A 20,343-nucleotide genomic window follows, 5' to 3' on the forward strand; every position below is an offset into this window, starting at 1 on the left:
TCCCCCAGATAAATTTCATCTGAATATTAAAATCACTCAAATAGTGAAAAGAAAAATAAGTATAATAGCATTTCTGAAAAAATATTTTTGTACTCTGATTAAAAAGTGAAAATAACCAATAAAAACAATAATTTGTCCAATTACAATTTTCTTAAATTAGCAATAATATTTAACTTCTTCAATAAGCTTATATATGGATAGAATGTTTCATGCTACTAAAATTATCCCTTGAATGCAAATTAATACATTCCTTTTGGAAAGATATATGGAGAACACTCAGAGATCTAAAAATAGATCTGCCATTCAATCCTGTAATTCCTCTGCTGGGCATATACCCAGAAGACCAAAAATCACAACATAACAAAGATATTTGTACCAGAATGTTTATTGCAGCCCAATTCATAATAGCTAAATCATGGAAAAAGCCCAAGTGCCCATCGATCCACGAATGGATTAATAAATTGTGGTATATGTATACCATGGAATACTATGCAGCCTTAAAGAAAGATGGAGACTTTACCTCTTTCATGTTTACATGGATGGAGCTGGAACATATTCTTCTTAGTAAAGTATCCCAAGAATGGAAGAAAAAATACCCAATGTACACAGCCCTACTATGAAACTAATTTGGGGCTCTCACATGAAAGCTATAACCCAGCTACAACTTAACAATAGGGGGAAGTGAGAAAGGGGGTGGGTGGGTAGAGGGAGGGGAATCGGTGGGATCACACCTGTGGTGCATATTACAGGGGTATTTGCGAAACTTGGTAAATGTAGAATGTAAATGTTTTGGCACAGTAACTGAGATAACGCCGGAAAGGCTATGTTAACCACTGTGATAAAAATGTGTCAAATGGTTTATGAAGTGAGTGTATAATGCCCCATAATCATATCATTGTATACAGTTATGATTTAATAAAAAAATTAAAAAAAAAAATAAATAAAATAAAATAAAATTATCCCTTATGAGTAGTAAAACAAAAGAAAATACCCAGCAAGTGAAACAAAGCTAACAGAATTACTGTTATATTTATACTTAAAATCTTGAACTGTTGAAAATAAAATATAACAGATAATACTACTGTTTGTACTAAGCCCAGATAGTATACTTTAGACCAATATTCTCAACTCTGGTTAGAAAGACTGCAGGAGATTTAAATACAAATGCTGATGCCCAGGGCCCTCCTATAGGGCTATCACCTATGCCACACATAGCATTTTTTCTGCACCATAGAGCAGGCACCATTAAAACAATGCAGTGCAATCTGTAAGATGCAAGGCAAAAACTAAGTGGTACTAAGTAAAACATTAAATCAAAATCAGTTAATCATTTCTCAAAATCAAACTTCAGCTCTTGGGGTTGTTCATATTGAGCAACCACTGATTAAACAGCATTATGAGTGTGCTCTGGAAGACTGCCTTCTCTTCCTTCATTGCAGAGGGAACCATTATTTATTTCGCATTTTATAATAAATACACTATTTTAAGGTTGGATATATTTCATGACCTTAAGGAATTACTTGGGGGGGTTTATTAGGGTGGTAATGGTAATATAGCAACATTTTATTTTTAAAGAAATTTTACCTTTTAGAGATACACAATGCAATATGTAGAGCTACAAACAGAGTAACTGGATTTTACTTCAATATAATCCTGGGTGGGAAAGAACAAGGCAGACTTCAGATAGACTAAGAGTCGCCATTTATTTATACTTGTTGAAAGGTAAATAGATTCATTATTTATTCCCTTTATTTTGTGTATAAAGTAATTCGTGATATGTTAAGTCATTCAGATCAAAAATAGGAAACTCGCTGTCCCTACAATAAGCAAGATGTCTTTACCAAAATAGAAAATATACTGAGGATGGATAGAACTAGCCCAAGGAAAGGACCAGGTGCTCATGCTTCACCTATATGATTAAGAATTTATTTGTTTGAAAATAACTGTCAATCACTGAAATCTTTTGATAACTGAATCAAGGTAATGCCTAACATGCTTTTGCTCACCGAAATTGCTAGGGAATAGCTGAAACAAAGGAAACTAAGAAGCACATTTTATAACACATCAGACATAACATGGGCAAACTCATCACATCCAAAAAGTATACATTCCAAGGACTTTCGTTTAGCTGTGAAAGCACAATACGCCACTAATAATTACTGATGTCTTAAAAAAGAATTAGATGAAATTGATACCATTTCCAAATAATAAACAATGATAAAAGCAAAATTTTTAATGAGGTGAGAGAAGCGTGGTACATAAGATATAAAGAAAAGGAGTAAGGAGGACTTCCTTCTAAGGTACAGCTGAAAGTGTTCAGAAGAGTGAAAAAGTTAAGCAACACAACCTGTGTACAGTGCTACACTATTTCCACAAAGAAAACCAGGTGAACTGGCATCCCTGGCAAGTCAACAGGTAGGGACCATCATCAACCACAATTGTTCCTCACTGCTTTCTTCTCTCATCTAAATCCTTACAGTTCTAATCCTGGGTTTTAACACCTTATAGGAAATTCATGTCTAATGAAACCATTTTTCTCATTGCATTTGTATTCCCCAAACTAGAGTTTTTCTGCCAGTGAACTTGCAAATAGTAACAGCTCTCTGCACATTGCCATTGTATCACTGAAAGAAAAGTCTCAGTAGTCTATCATATAGATGCTATTTGACACTATTTTTCCTATTTTTCACTTTAAAATACTCTCTGATGTACTTTAAATTCATTATATTAATATATTTTGCCACTTCTAAAAGAATCCAAAAAAGTAAAAACCATTAAAATAGCCACCTTCTCTACAGCTAGAAAATGAAGTATCATTGTTTTTCTATATATGTTATCAGTATATGAACACGGTGGAAATACTACACCCACAAAAAAAGTGTGCCATGAATTTTACTGATATTTTTTAACATCATCATTATTCATTTGTACAACTCAGATTTACTGAAAACTAAGTATTAGACCCTGGGGATAGTGGTGAGTTTAGAAATAATAAAATATTTCCTGGCAAATCTATGATGACCTTTGCTTATAAAAGTTCAAGAAATGTATAAAACTGAATATCATGAAACATCAAAATAAAACTAAAGTACACTTTGGATACTGTCTTTTGAATTTCAGTTGCTCAAGAATTCATGAGTTAATTGTTTATAACTTTTTATCTTTTTCTACTCATCCACTTACGGACTAACCACTCCTTTACCATCACTAATATTAATACTATCCAAGAGTAACAGAACAGGCAATACCACTTTTCAATGACAAAATTTAAAACATTATTAATAGCTACCTACCCAAAACTGTTTGCTACTTAGTGAGCTATTCTGGTAAAATACTTGAAAAGGTGAAAGAAATGAATGAAAAGAGAACTTAGAAAGATCTGGGAGAGGAAGTAGGGTTGTGAGGAGATAGAGGTGTTTATCTCAGGTTAGCTCTTTTATAAGAAAAAGAAATAGAGTATCTAAAAAACGGAAGAGGTCCGATGAGCAGGTCAAGTATTACCCTCTGCACCAAGTGGGTCTGATTTACTTCTATAACTCTCATATGACATATTTTACCTTCAGCCTCAATTAGCAAAGAAAAAAATGTGCTCAGACATTTTTAAAAGAAATAAAAAGGAAAGCCTATTTCTACAGAAAAAAATGTAAAACAACTTTACATAAGGTCTCTTCAAAATTTTGTACCTATTAATATAGCTTTCAGCATTGTAAGTTTCAAGTACATAGGCAAGCTAAACAATCCACACAAATGGAATGGCCAGAGACACAAGTGACCTGAAATGGACAATTTCTATTCTATTCAGAATTCTACTGTGAAAAAGAAAAGAAACTTTTATTAAGTTTACTAAGATTCATATCAATTTCAAGAATACATATTAGAACATTTGTTTCCATTTATCTAATATCTTTGGCAGTTATGATGTTCATCTCTTATTCTTTTATTAAAATTAACATGAGAAATATCATCATGTGCAGACATTCATAAAATTTTTTTCCTTGGGGCTTAAACAAAGAAATAATGCTATATGTGAAATAACTTCTTTGTGTCAGAAAGTTATTCCATCACAGTGAGGAAATGTTGCTTTTCCTTAAAAAGTCAAGGTGTATCATCCCTTCAGATCCATGAGACAAGCATACACTCTTTATTGTCTGTAAATATTCTGTAGTCTTTACTAAATAAAGGTGCAATTCAATCTTCCTTTTTATCTTTTTCATACAGAGAATTCTTTGAAGATGTTTTCAAGTCAAATACCTAGTATCAGTGTCTTATAAAGTAGAAGGTATTACATAAATGTTAGAAAGAAAATGAATCAGTAGTAAAATATCTTCAATTGACTTTTCTAACTAGAGAAATATAACATGGCCACTATTTTAATTCGTTACTACTCATACAATATTTGATTGCTGTTATTTACCTAAATTCAAAAACGATACCCAACCTGAAATAAATTGAAGAGAAAAAAAAAATCTACCAAAAATCACCTTTATCATTTCTCCCCATTCTATATAACTTTCAAACTAGCATAGCTGAAGCACAAATATAGTTCTACATTATGGCTTGTGTCCAACCCTCTTTAAACATTGTTCTATTTAAAATATGGTATGTCCCAAAGGTCACCATACATAGGACAATTAACAATCTATGTTTTTTATATATTTATATATCAACATGTAGAGAAATATTTTATAAAATTATGTAATAAATAGTTTATAAATAAAGGTACATTTAGCTACAATTTCCCGTTTTCCATACATACATATGTGTGGTGACTTCTGGGACACCCTGTATTAATCCAATGTCATCTCTCTTACTTACATTTTAAAATGGATTACCCAAAGGCTAGAGATTAAATAAATTAAAAAAAAAATAAAATCTCAAAGCAAATTAGTCACTTAGAAGAACAGTACAAATTTTAAGTATAACTATTCAAATTCTATCTCACTCCCTGCTTTACAAAATATTCTTGGAAGATTATTATTTCATTTGATCCCCACAACAAACCACGTGGATAAAAAGGAAGAGTATTCATATTTATTTTCACTCATTTGCAGATTAAGACACAGAATTAGAGTGATTTACCTTTTCATGAGTGAGAAGCTGGACTAGACTTTGAATTCAGCTTCTCTACCTTCCAGTCCAGTGCTATAATCTCAGAGTTCCTACATAATCATATGTAAGAGTTATAAGAAAATATCAAAATCCTAGGAATGCCCAAATACTGAAGGGATTCATACTGTGTAGGCTAATATTTGTAAATCAGGATTAGCCCATATCCACGTGCCCAACTGTGGTTTGGAGTTGTAAACAAATACATTAATCAGGAAGACAAAATAGGTGAGAGAACAACAATTAATTGTCCATGTTTATGAAATACAATAGTTATTCTTGGGTAGATGTGTTTATCAGCTAAAAAAAAAAAAAGTGCATGACAAGTTAAAAAGTAAAACAAAAATGTTGGTAAATGTTGATGAGTACTAGCTGAATATCCAAAATTGCAAATGTGGAAATACTGATTCAGATGGCATCATTTCATTACACTCTATTAGAAGGAAGTCTTTAGGTGACTCATATAGATAAATCTGGACAGAAGGGATTTCCCCACTACCACCCCCTACTTTTTAAAATGTAAAATAAAAGTACTAAACAAAACCAGGCTGCAAAGGTATTAGTTCAAAGATTTTCTGCTATTTTTCTAAAATATAAGACCTATCAACTTTATAACTATTCATGCCCTCTAAAGCCTATACCCTTAAATAAGTAATGAAAGTATTACTTTGTTTCTATAATATAAAACACGTGAGAACAAAATGTAAATATCCTGAATTCTCTAGTTTGACATAATCAATATCTGAAGTGTTTATCATCAAAAATCACAATATTCAGAGGAAACCCCAGAACACAGTAGCTGAGAAGCAGAGATCATGCAAATTCCTTCGTTTCTAGGGCCAGAGAAGGCTTAAAAATGCAATAACCAAAAAGAAACCCCTATACATCAAGACTTTCTTTTTTAATAATTCTAAGAGGCTGGTACTCACCACAACTCTCAGATTTAGACATCTAATTGAGAACTGCATTTTTAATACTGGTTAATACATGTAAAACATATGCATGTTGAACATATTAAAGAATATAAGATTCCTGGGAGGTTTTTTCCATGGAAAAAAATAAAGAAAACTCAACACTGTTCAAGTGGATCACTACCATCTGCCAGCATTTTATCTAAAATAAAACTGATTGTAAAAACGCAAATATTAAGATCACGTTTCCAAAAGCCTGGATATTTTTCAGGTAGTTCAATTCTAATATTGCCACCATTTCTACTTGTGGGTATGCATGCATGTATGTCTTCTTTTTTCTATACCCAGTTCTAAATACCAAAATCAGAAAAAGAACTTAAATTAACCCTTTACAAATTAAACAGCCTCCAAATTTCAGAACAAACAAGGCCTCAATTCTTAACCTCTGATTCTCTCTCTTTTTTTTGTTTTTTGTTTTTAATTATTATTATTATTTTTATTATTATTAAATCATAGCTGTGTACATTAATGCAATCATGGGGCACCATACACTGGTTTTATAGACCGTTTGACACATTTTCATCACACTGGTTGACATAGCCTTCCTGGCATTTTCTTAGTTATTGTGTTAAGACATTTACATTCTACATTTACTAAGTTTCACATATACCCTTGTAAGATGCACTGCAGGTGTAATCCCACCAATCATCCTCCCTCCGCCCACCTTCCCCCTCCCTCCTCTTTCTTTTCCCCCTCCCCCTATTGTTTTTTGTTTTTGAGACAGAGGCTTATTCTGTCACCCTGGGTAGAGTGCCACAGCATCATAGCTCAAAACAACCTCAAACTCTTGAGCTTGAGCAATCCTCTTGCCTCAGCCTCCCAAATAAGCTGGGAGGCATGCACCAGTACACCCAGCTAATTTTTCTATTCTCAGTAGAGACTGGGTCTCCTTCTCACTTAAGCTGGTCTTTAACTCCTGACCTCAGGCAATCTACCTACCTCAGCCTCCAGAGCACCATGCCCAGCCTTGCTTCTCTTATATATATTTTTAATTGTTTGGAGTTCATTGAGGGCACAAAGAATTAGGTTACACTGATTGCATTTGTTAGGTAAAGTCCCTCTTATAATTGTGTCCCAAATAAAATATGAATGCCATTAAATATCTCTGAAGATAAAAAAACAATAATGCTATTAAAATGACTGACTAGTCCTAACAAGCACTCTTTATAAACTTACAGGTTATATATAATCTCGTTATTCCATGTTGGAATAACAAGTCCAGGATTCCCAAACCGTTAGTAATGACACCAAGCTACTGCTAGGTTCCTTGGAAGCAATCCTCCTCCAAAATGGTATAAAAATTATTTTTTCAATATTTCAAAGTGAGTTAATTTGTTCTAGGTTCTAAAAAGTTAAAAACTCCCTTTGAGAAAATTAATGACACTCAGCAATATTACAAAATGAAAGCTAAGAAGCATTACATTGGAATGAGAAATTCCGTAATACAATTGCTCCATGTACACAGACACACACACACACACTACATATATGCCATGTTTGCTCCTCACTTGTACATCAGAATTATATATATTTTACAGGATCTAATGCAGTATCCTTAAAATTTATATTGGCTAACCATCAATATGATGTACACTTCAGGTATAAACAAACTTTATTCAACATATTGAATTCTTCTGTGTTTGGCTCTTCTTTGATATGTAGGAAATGCAGAGGTACCAGTTTTTCTCTTGTGTTGGCACAAAAAGTTGATTGTAACTTTCATTATTTGCCAAAAATCCTGTGGCAATTCATGACCATTAGTCCTAGACCATTAGTCCATTGCAGATTAACTTAATCTCCATGGGTGTGTTACATCTCTGAAAACTATGTAATTCAACTGATTTCTTGTGATGGTGATTAATATCGCACTCTTAAAATGCAGCTATTATTTCCCTCTTCTTAACTGGAAATCATATTCTGAGGTATGGTACCCCCCTTGGTACTCAAGGTTCAATTCATACTTTGTGTATCTGGTTATAAATTTTATATAGAATTTAATTTGACAACATAAATTCATTTGATTTCAAAAACATACATTCATGCCTTGAATTATACTGGATTATATGAAAATTTTTTAAATTTAAGTTTATGACAGAGGAAAAAAAATGACAAAAACTAATTCACATTCTTAACTACATTTGTTTTCTACAAATCTTGGAAACCACCAAAACAGTTTATATACAAATAAATATCTGTATCAACACTGGATTCACAGAGAAATTATGGGCTAAAGTCCTCTACCCCCCCACCAAGTAATTGGTGAATTTTCCTAGAAACATACCAGTACATGACTGTTTTATAAATGCCAACTCAAGTGAACCTTGTCCAAATGATATCAAAAAACAGATACACAGTAAGACTCCAATTATATAAAGAAGAAATTGAATTCCTAAAGCATACTTCTTTATTCACCATTTTAATCCTTGGTTCCTGGCATGTAGTGTTATTTCATCAAATGTATACTCATTATTCCAGAATACTGAGGAAGAAATGGGATTTTCTGAATTATAGTATATACCAAGTAGACAGGCAAACACAAGCTTTACACATTCATTTTCACCTTTGGATCTAGCATAGTATGTGAACTACACAGATGCACTTCATGCCTAACCTTTTCAGGGGGTAACTGGAGGATAAGTTTGGGAAGTTATAGCAAATATTGAATCACTTATTGATTGTATGTGTATTTATATATATAACCACATGTCTGCATGATGAAATTGCCTAATGAAGCATTTCTCAGATGTATGAACATCATAGAGTGTACTTACACAAACCCACATGGTATAGCCTATTACACACTTAGAATATATGGCATATCCTTGCTTCTAGGTTATGAACCTGTATAGCACATTACTGTACTGGGCATTATAAAGATATGCTGTTATAATCTTCAGGGACCACTGTCTTATATGTCATCAATTGTTGACCAAAACATCATTACGAGGCACATAATTGTACATACTTGCATGGTGTGTACATATAGATATATATGTAAAATTTTATTTAAGTGAAAGAAGCAAGTATTGTACCACATTCTTAAATACAAGTTTCACTATATTAAGCACATGGAATAACTAAAAATGCTGCCAAAACAAACTTAGAGGCAACATAATGAGTATATATGAATGATTTATTAATATTCCTAGCATTATCTATTTTCTAAAATAATTATTATCATTAAAGTGGTTTAATTGTGACCTCTATGATTTTGACAAATTATATTCAAAATTGTTTTCTCAGACCAAAGGTAAGTTCAGTTCAGCTCCTAGAAAAATTTCATAGCTAGTGAAACACAAACAACACAAATTTCATTCATATTGCTAGCTCCCTTACACATTCCATTCATTCTATCATTGTTCTTATTCAGACTTCACTATTTCTCCATTAGAGTTTTAGAATCCAATGACTGTCCCTAATCTTACCAATGATACCCATTCTCTACTGCTCTATTCTCTCATGCTATCCAATTTTCCTTACCTTACTCATTAGTATATAGCATTTGACTATAGCATTCATCATGGTTTACCTGCAAAACATCAATCCCTTTCCTTACATATCAATATAATTTTTCCTTTTGCTCTCCTGAACTCAGCTGATCTGGTCTGGATGGGACTGACTCCACTTCCTGATTTCAAAATGGTGCTGTAACCCTGGCCTGGCCAATTATGGTTATTAGATGTCTTTTGCCACAGTAACAAGTTCAAAGTCCACATTTAAAAAAAAAAAAATCCTAATTAGCCTTAGGATATTTGTTAGAATTACTGGTAAGTTATCTAAACTGGTGGAATATAAGCTTACCTCTGGAAGTAATCCATGTGGAGGGAACCCCTGCTCCTGCATACAGCCAAACCAGGAAAGCAGAGGTAAGAAAGCACAAGACCTATGACACACCTGAATCACTGAACCCAGCTCTGCCCGTGGGCTATCCACCCTGGGACTTTCTTATGGGACCGCTGTCATATATGCAGTCCATCATTGACCAAAACATCAATATGAGGCACGTAACTATGTGTGTGTTTGTATAAATATATATTTTCCATTACGTTTACACAATTATAAATTGGATTTCTATCACATGCAACTAAAAGAGTCCCAAGTAATAGAGTCTTCAAAGAACACCCATTAACTAGAGTATCATAAAAGCTCCCCAAATTCTTAACGCTGAACTTGAAAATAAACGTGAACTAGACAAAATCTACCTGTCATTCCAACCTGATCTGCCACAACTTCTCCAAATTCAGAATATGGTCATATGAAACAAGCTATTAGTGTTCCTAAAGATCACTCTATTTTTCCTGTGAACTTAAGTCCGCAAAACTTCTTTCTCCTACAATACTCTTCCATTTCATCTCTGTCTATGAAAGACAGATCCTCTAAGGTCTATCTCAGAATTTGCTGAACAGAATTAAATCCTCTCCTCTGTACTTCTTTAGTGATTATTGTCCTCATTATAGTACTGACTACCCTGTGTGACTTCTGTGCTAACATCATAAGTATATAGCAAACATACTCTATGCCCTGTGGAGTCAGAAAGCTGACATGACAATCAAACAAGTTCTCTTTGAAAAGGCAAATAATTATGAAATCCTGAGGCTGAAGTAAGAAATTTGAACAAATAAGAAGTCACATTATAGGCTAGACGCCTGTAGCTCAAGCAGCTAAGGCGCCAGCCTCATACACCTGAGCTGGCAGGTTCGAATCCAGCCTGGCCCGCCAAACAACAATGACGGCTGCAACCTAAAAATAGCCGGGCGTTGTGGCAGGTGCCTGTAGTCCCAGCTACTTGGGAGGTGGAGGCAGGAGAATCGCCTGAGCCCAGGAGTTGGAGGTTGCTGTGAGCTGTGATGCCACAGCACTCTACCCAGGGTGACAGCTTGAGGCTCTGTCTCAAAAAAAAAAAAAAAAAAAAAAGAAGTCACATTATAGTGATTCAAAGGGCTGTTAGAATTATTCCCCAAAAGTCACAAACTCTAAAAATAAAAGTTAAATATAAATTTAACAAAAAAATTCAGGAGATGAACAAATAATATTAGGAAAGAACTCTCTCAGTTAAATGAAGCAGTGTCTGATAAAAATGTTGAATGCGGAAGAGCTGTGCATGATCAGCGAATGGTGCCCGGACCGTTAAGTGCTGCGCACAATCAGGATCAGAGCCCGAACCTCTGTAAGAGCTGCACTCAATCACCCATGGGTGCCCAGTATCGGCGCTCGACCCACTAAGAGCTGAGCCCTCCGAAAGAGCTACCATCGGCACCCGGACCTCCGTAAGAGGGATCAGCAATCTGACCCCGCCCAGACAAGGTAAGAGCTGCACCCGCTGGGCCTCCACACATCCTGACCAGGAACTAGGGAGCTGTGCAACCCTGCATCCCCCCTCCTGTACCCTTCCTGCCTCCACACCTGCCTACTTGTCTGGCCAGGGACTCTGGTAGCCGCGTGCCCTCCGGAGACCTCCTGCGTCTGTTCAGATCCCTTCTCCTGGTCAGAAACTGCTGGAGCCTTGGGCTCTCTGAGCCAAAGTCACTGGGTGCCAGGCACTCCCAGAACCCTGTGCACCACCCCTCTCCCGCGCCCTGTTGCTGGATCAGGGTGTGTCACACTCAGAGCTGCTCCCACAACCAGAACTCCCTGCCTGGGGAACGGCCAGAGGAGCTACACAGGGTCACTCCCTATAAAGATCTAGCAACAATAGAGTGATCCCGCTGGGGTCTAAACTTGGAGAGGTACCTCTCCAACTGTGAGGACAGCTACAGGGAATGGTGAAAAAACAATCATGAGGCGAAATCAACGGATAAATATGGCAATATGAATAATCAGAGTAGATCAACTCACCCAAGGATCAATGGGGCAGACACAGCACAAGATCCCATGCACAAATAGCTGAGATGTCAGAAATCAAATTCAGAATCTGAATAGCAAATAAGATCAAAATAGAATTCCAAGCAGTAACCCAAAAGGCATCTCAAGAATTCAACGAATTCAAAGATCAAATGACCAAAGATTTTGACACATGGAGACAAGAAGTTGCAAGTTGCACGCCTCAAAGATCTGAGAAACACAGTAGAATCCCTCAGTAACAGAATGGAGCAAGCAGAAGAAAGGATTTCTGACATTGAAGACAAAGCTTTCAAATGCTCCCAAACTCTCAAAGAGGAAGACAAATGGAGAGCAAAAACAGATCAGTCTCTCAGACAGCTCTGGGATAATTCGAAGAAAACGAATATTCCTATATAGGGATCCCCGAAAACGACGAAGTGGCTTCACAAGGCACAGAGTCTCTTCTCCATGAGATTATGAAGGAGAACTTCCAGACATGCCAAGAGATGCTGAAATTCAGGTTCAGAACTCCAGCAAGACTCAACCCGAATAAGACATCCCCCAGACACATCATAATTAATTTCACTAAAGTTAATATGAAGGAGAAAATGCTGAAAGCAGCCAGACGAAAGAAAACCATCACTTACAAGGGTAAGAATATTAGAATAACTACAGATCTCTCTGCTGAAACCTTTCAAGCTAGAAGAGGATGGTTATCAACTTTTAATCACCTAAAACAAAATAACTTTCAACCCAGGATCCTGTATCCAGCTAAACTGAGTTTCATTTATGACGGCAAAATTAAATACTTTAACGACATTCACATGTTGAAGAAATCTGCCATAACTAACCACCTCAGGATATTCTCAGACCTATCCTCCATAAAGACCAGGTAATCCTCCACCACAAATTAAACCCACCAGAATTTTGATCAAATTCCAACTTCCACAGTCGCAAAAGGATTAAAAATGTCCAATGGATCCTCGAAACGCTTCTCAATATTCTCAATAAATGTGAATGGTTTAAATTGTCCTCTAAAGAGGCACGGGTTGGCTGACTGGATACAAAGTCAAGCCCGATATCTACTGCACATAAGAATCTCATCTTACATTTAAAGACAAATATAGACTCAGGGTGAAGGGATGGTCATCAATACTCCAGGCAAATGGAAAACAGAAAAAAGCAGGTGTTGCAATCCTATTTGCAGATGCAACAGGCTTTAAACCAACCAAAATAAGGAAGGATAAGGATGGACACTTCATATTTGCTAAAAGCAATACTCAATATAAGATTTCAATTATTAACATTTATGTGCCCAACTAGAATGCACCTAAATTTATAAGAGAAACTCTTAACAGACATGAGAAACTTGATTTCCTCCAGTTCCATAGTAGTTGGACATTTTAATACCCCTCTAGCAAGTGCTGGATAGATCCTCCAAAAAGAAGCTAAGCAAAGCAATCTTAGACTTAAACTTAACCATTCAACATCTGGACTTAACAGACATCTACAGAAGATTTCATCCCAACAAAACTGAATACACATTCTTCTCATCAGCCCACGTAACATACTCCAAAATCGACCACATCCTAGGCCACAAATCTAACCTCAGAAATTTAAAAAAAAAATAGAAATTATTCCCTGCATCTTCTCAGACCATCATGGAATAAAAGTTGAACTCAATAACAACAGGAATCTGAATACCCATACAACAACATGGAAGCTAAATAACCTTATGCTGAAGGATAGATGGGTTATACAGAAGATTAAGAAGGAAATCACCAAATTTTTGGAACAAAACAACAATGAAGACACAAATTACCAGAACCTCTGGGATACTGCAAAGGCAGTTCTAAGAGGGAAATTTATAGCACTGCAAGACTTCCTCAAGAAAACGGAAAGAAAGGAAGTTAGTAACTTAATGGGACATCTCAAGCAACTGGAGAAGAAAGAACACTCCAAACGCACACCCAGCAGAAGAAAAGAAATAACCAAAATCAGAGCAGAATTAAATGAAATTGAAAACAAAAGAATTATACAACAGATAAATAAATCCAAAAGTTGGTTTTTTGAAAAGATCAACAAAATAGATAAACTTCTGGCCAACCTAACCAGGAAAAAAAGAGTAAAATCTCTAATCTCATCAAGCAGAAATGGCAAAGATGAAATAACAACAGACCCCTCAGAAATTCAAAAAATCTTTAATGAATATTACAAGAAACTCTACTCTCAGAAATATGAAAATCTGAAAGAAATCGACCAATACTTGGAAGTACGCCACTTACCAAGACTTAGCCAGAACGAAGTAGAAATGTTGAATAGGTCTATATCAAGTTCTGAGATAGCATCAACTGTACAAAATCTCCCTAAAAAGAAAAGCCCAGAACCAGATAGCTTTACGTCAGAATTCTACCAAACCTTTAAAGAAGAACTAGTACCTATATTACTAAACCTCTTCCAAAATACAGAAAAAGAAGGAATATTACCCAACACATTCTATGAAGCAAACATCACACTGATCCCCAATTAGGGAAAGACCCAACAAGAAAAGAAAATTATAGACCAATATCACTAATGAATATTGATGCAGAAATATTCAACAAGATCCAAACAAACAGAATCCAACAACACATCAAAAAAATTATACACCATGACCAAGTGGGATTTATCCCAGGGTCTCAAGGCTGGTTCAACATACATAAATCTATAAATGTAATTCAGCACATAAACGAACTAAAAAATAAAGACCATATGATTCTCTCAATTGACGCAGAAAAAGCTTTTGATAATATCCAGCATGCTTTCATGATTAGAACACTTAAGAAAATTGGTAAAGAAGGGACATTTCTTAAACTAATAGAGGCCATCTACAGCTAAACCACAGTCAATATCGTATTGAATAGAGTTAAATTGAAATCATTTCTACTTAGATCAGGAACTGGGCAAGGTTGTCCATTGTCTCCATTGCTCTTTAACATTATAATGGAAGTTTTAGTCATTGCAATTAGGGAAGAAAAGGCGATCAAGGGTATCCACATAGGGTCAGAAGAGATCAAACTTTCACTCTTCGCATATGACATGATTGTATATCTGGAAAACACTAGGGATTCTACTACAAAACTTTTAGAAGTGATCAAGGAACATAGCAATGTCTCAGGCTACAAAATCAACACCCATATATCTGTAGCCTTCATATATACCAACAATAACCAAGCCAAAAAAACAATCAAGGACTCTATTCCTTTCACATAGTGTCAAAGAAGATGAAATATATAGGAGTATACCTAACAAAGGACATGAAAGATCTCTACAAAGAGAACTATGAAACTTTAAGAAAAGAAATAGCTGAAGATGTTAACAAATGGAAAAACATACCATGCTCATGGCTGGGAAGAATCAACATTGTTAAAATGTCTATACTACCCAAAGCAATATATAATTTTAATGCAATTCCTATTAAAGCTCCATTGTCATATTTTAAAGATCTTGAAAAAATATACTTCATTTTATATGGAATCAGAAAAAAACCTCGAATAGCCAAGACAATACTCAGCAATAAAAACAAAGCAGGAGGAATCACGCTACCAGACCTGAGACTGTACTATAAATCAATAGTGATCGAAACAGCATCATACTGGCACAAAAGCAGAGAAGTAGATGTCTGCAACAGAATAGAGAATCAAGAGATGAAAGCAGCTACTTACCATTATTTGATCTTTGACAGCCACTTTAAACATCCAGTGGGGAAAAGATTCCCTATTCAACAAATGGTGCTGGGTCAACTGGCTGACGATCTGTAAAAGACTGAAACTGGACCCACACCTTTCACCATTAACTAAGATAGACTCTCACTGGATTAAAGATTTAAACTTAAGACACGAAACTATAAAAATACTTGAAGAAAGGGCAGGGAAAACTCTTGAAAAAATTGGCCTGGGTGAATATTTTATGAGGAGGACTCCCCAGGCAATTGAAGCAGTAACAAAAATACACTACTGGGACCTGATCAAACTAAAAAGCTTCTGGACAGCCAAGAACAAAGTAAGTAAAGCAAGCAGACAGCCCTCAGAATGGGAGAAAATATTTGCAGGTTATACCTCTGATAAAGGTCTAATAACCAGAATCCACAGAGAACTCAAACGTATTAGCAAGAAAAGAACATGTGACCCCATCTCCAGGGTGGGCAAGGGACTTGAAGGGAAACTTCTCTAAAGAAGACAGATGCATGATCTACAAACACATGAAAAAAAGCTCATCATCCTTAATCATCAGAGAAATGCAAATCAAAACTACTTTGAGATATCACCTAACCCCAGTAAGAGTAGCCCACATAACAAAATCCCAAAACCAGAGATGTTGGCGTGGATGTGGAGAAAAGGGCACACTTCTACACTGCTGGTGGGAATGCACACTAATACATTCCTTTGGGAAGGATGTTTGGAGAATACTTAGAGATCTAAAAATAGACCTGCCATTCAATCCTATAATTCCTCTACTAGGTATATACCCAGAAGACCAAAAATCACAATATAACAAAGACATCTTTACTAGAATGTTTATTGCAGCCCAATTCATAATCACTAAGTCATGGAAGAAGACCAAGTGCCCATCGACACATGATTGGACTAGCAAATTGTGGTACATGTATACCATGGAACATTATGCAGCCTTAAAGAAAGATGGAGATTTTACCTCTTTCATGTTTACATGGATGGAGCTGGAACATATTCTTCTTAGCAAAGTATCTCAGGAATGGAAGAAAAATTATCCAATGTACTCAGCCCTACTATGAAACTAATTTATAACTTTCACATGAAGGCTATAACACAACTATAGCACAAGAATATGGGGAAAGGGCCAAGGAAGGGGGGAGGTTAGGGTGGAGAGAAGGTAATAGCACATTGTATACCTACAGTGCATCTTAGAATGGGTACAGGTGAAACTTACTAAATGCAGAATACAAATCTGTACATACAATAACTAAGAAAATGTCATGAAGGCTACATTGAACAGTTTGATGAGATTAGTTCAGATTGTATATGAAACCAGCACATTGTACCCCTTGATTGCACTAATGTACATAGCTATAATTTAACAATAAAAAAAAAAATGTTGAATGCAGCCAGGCATGGTGGCTCACACCTGTAATCCTAGCACTCTGGGAGGCTGAGTTGGTTGTATCATTTGAGCTCTGGAGTTTAAGACCACCCTGAGAAAGAGTGAGACCTCATCTCTACTAAAAACAGAAAAACTAGCCAGGCATCATGGCTGATATCTGTAGTCTCAGCTACTTGGGCGGGTAAAGCAAGAATATTGAGCTTCTGTATTTTAAAATAAAACCAAACAACTCTAATAGGAATCATGTATTTTTTTCAGTTGTCAAGATAAAGAAGACTCAAACTGATTAATCAGACTGAAGAATTTATTCTTTTAATAATAAAATATTTTCAGATAATAAGCTTGTAAGAATAACGAGTACATGTACTAAAGCTGAAAGAAACTATGTATGTTCCTGTATACAAGGCCTTTCTTAAAAAACACATTCCTACTAGTTCAGAGCATTTTGCATAGAAGGTAATATTGGTGGTTAATCATTTCACCTGTACAAGTTTTGGGGGGTTTTTTGTTTTTTTTTTTTTTTGTAGAGACAGAGTCTCACTAAAGGCCCTCGGTAGAGTGCCGTGGTCTCACACAGCTCACAGCAACCTCCAACTCCTGGGCTTAAGCAATTCTCTTGCCTCAGCCTCCCGAGACAGGTTGTCTTTCTGTGATTGCTCTACTTTAGAAGCAAAAGATGGGCATAGTTGCTGATGTCAAGTTGGACACACCTCAGCTTGCAACATGCCTCCCCCCTAAGGACTTGTCTGCTCTAATTCCATTCACTATCAGCCTGGCAGTCCTCACTCCTGCCTAAATCTACACAGTCCTACACACAGGGCCCCAGAATAGCAAGAACATCATACATTTAAACGACGAAATGGTCTTGCACTGTTTAAGTATCAGAAGAACACATGGGAACACACACAGAGAATAAGAAGGAACAGATACTCAAGGAGATTCCATTCTACCTGTCCCCCCCAAAAAAAAATGTAATCAATATTTCTCTTCTACCTTTTCAATGTGTTTCATAAGGCTCTTTCTAATTGGGTCTCACTTGTTCTCATTTCCTACCAAATTAGAATTCAGAATTGAGTTCTGTGCCCCCCAAATCTACTTATCCTTAGAGAATAAATCAAAGGTTAACACCACCTCCAGTTTGTCACAGTCCAGATCAACTTCTCCACCTTTTATACTCTTTGGACTTGCATGTTCATCTCAGGGCATATCCATCTTTTTAACCCTGCTAATTAATACAAAGGAGACACAATGAACTAAACCAAAACAGTCTATGCAATAAAATAGGCACTGGAGGTTATGGAACCGAAAAAAAAAAAAAATACCAACCCAAGATCAACTCTCATCTCTGGCCAAAAACTGTCACACCCACATACTTGCACATGATAAGAATCACAAGAGAAATAAGAAAAGACATACAGGTTCTAATGAAGTCACTTTTCTACTGACCTGATCTTTAGCATATGTGTGTACTCCATTGCTCTCTGTCTCTAAAGAAAAATCGATTGTAGTCATAATAACCAATTCTACAATTGGAGAAATTCTCCAAGAAGCAGATAGAAAAGCAACATCCACATTTGAAAAATACACAGTTGACCACCTCCCTACACTGACCGCCCCCTTAACTGGACCTAATTTTCATAGACTGGATATGTACTACATGTACGTATCAATACAATAAACCCAGTTCCTTATGTTGACCACCTCCCTGTGTTGACCAGTTTGTTACTGTCCCCTAGTTAGTCAACTTACAGAGGTTCTACTGTACATTAAAAGCAAGTTAAAAATGCAGCCTGAGCTTTAATTACCTATAATGCTCACTGATGGGAATATTCTGAGAGAAGTATAAAGCTGAAGTTCGTGCTCTCCAGTGCCATTTCTTTGCAGGAAGGGTATAAAGGACACAGTCTTCCAACTCTTCTTGTAGCAGATCCACCAGCTGTTTATGGGAGCCTCCATAGAATGCCTCAATGATGAGAATACTCATTGGCCCGTTAAAACCTCCAGGTTCTAGATAACAACCAAAAAATTTTTATTTTTCAAATAAATACATATATGCAATTTTTCAATAAAAATAAAGGTAGACTAATCACAGGGGCTCATGCCTATAATCCTATCACTTTGAGAGGCTAAGGCAGGAGGATCACTGGAGGCCAGGAGTTTAAGACCGGCCTGGGCAATAGTGAGACCTCTTCTCAACAAAAAATTTTTAAAAAACTAACTGGCATAGTGGCATATACCTTGCCTTTCCAGTTACTTTCTGGGCTGAAGCAGAAGGATTACTGCAGCCCAGAAGTTTGGGGTTACAGTGAGCTGTGATGACACCACAACACTCTAGCCCAAGAGACAGAAGATCCTATCCCAAAAAAATAAAATAAAAAGTTTAAATTTCATGCTCAGAAGGAAAATACACAAAATTTACTGTCATGTATACTTTTTAAAATAGGCTTATCTCACTTTTTTAAAAAGTACATAACACTTAAAATTTATAGTTTTCTGATCAGTATTTTTATACATCTAAAAAGAAATAAAGGTGTCTTTATTTTCTGATCTTTCTTGTGCCCTAAGATTATATCCACTGTGACTACACCAGGAACAAAACCTAAGTCCTCTCTTGCTGTGACCACTTACTTCCTGGTTTATTCAGCTGTGAGCCTGATTCAGTCACCTCAGAACCTGCGTGATCTAGAATTTCATCTTGGATAGTCACTGAACTCATCTTCTAAGGAAGACTTTTACTTCAAGAGCCCTTCAATTGTAAGGCCCTTTCTGATTCAGAAATTCTCTTGATTCTGTAACCATTCTCTCATATTAATCATTTTTAAATTCATCAGTCTAACTGCCCCTGATGAATAGAAATTTAAAATAAGGTACATTCATATTTAAATCTCAATTTTCTACTGTTAAAACCTTAGGAGACAATTTCTCGAGATAGTGCATACACCTTGATCATTTCCTCACAATTGTCATTAACACACCCCCCCCAAGGAACACAAAAAAAGTGAGGTAAAGTTGTGTGCCTGCAATCCAGCAAGGTTTCTACAACCTTTCTTTAAGCAATCTAACAAGCAGTCTATTAAGAGGGCTAATGTAGCAATAATAGGGTTATTAAGACATGGTAAAATTTCATCATAGAGAATTGGCCATCAAGCAATTTTTCATTTTAATAACATGATTTTTGTTAAAGTGCTCAGTGAAATAAGAATATATATGTGAATGTAAAAACTTTCATATACATTTCAAATTATATGCTATTTCCTGCAAGACATAAGGGAGAAACATCACTCTGTGCATAAAAAATATTCCAGATGTTTAGATTTTCCTTTATGAC

General features: G+C 35.8%; 1 protein-coding gene across 1 annotated transcript in view; it reads right to left on the reverse strand.

Annotated features, from left to right (window-relative positions):
* The window catches only part of GTDC1 (glycosyltransferase like domain containing 1), a 444,137-nt gene that overhangs the window by 278,748 nt on the left and 145,046 nt on the right, over positions 1 to 20,343 (reverse strand). Inside the window, 1 exon segment of the mRNA XM_053596486.1 lies at positions 18,821 to 19,022. Coding sequence (XP_053452461.1) covers positions 18,821 to 19,022 — 202 coding nt within the window.

Source organism: Nycticebus coucang, chromosome 7 (assembly GCF_027406575.1).
Source record: "Nycticebus coucang isolate mNycCou1 chromosome 7, mNycCou1.pri, whole genome shotgun sequence".
In the NCBI taxonomy this organism is placed as follows: Eukaryota; Metazoa; Chordata; class Mammalia; order Primates; family Lorisidae; genus Nycticebus; species Nycticebus coucang.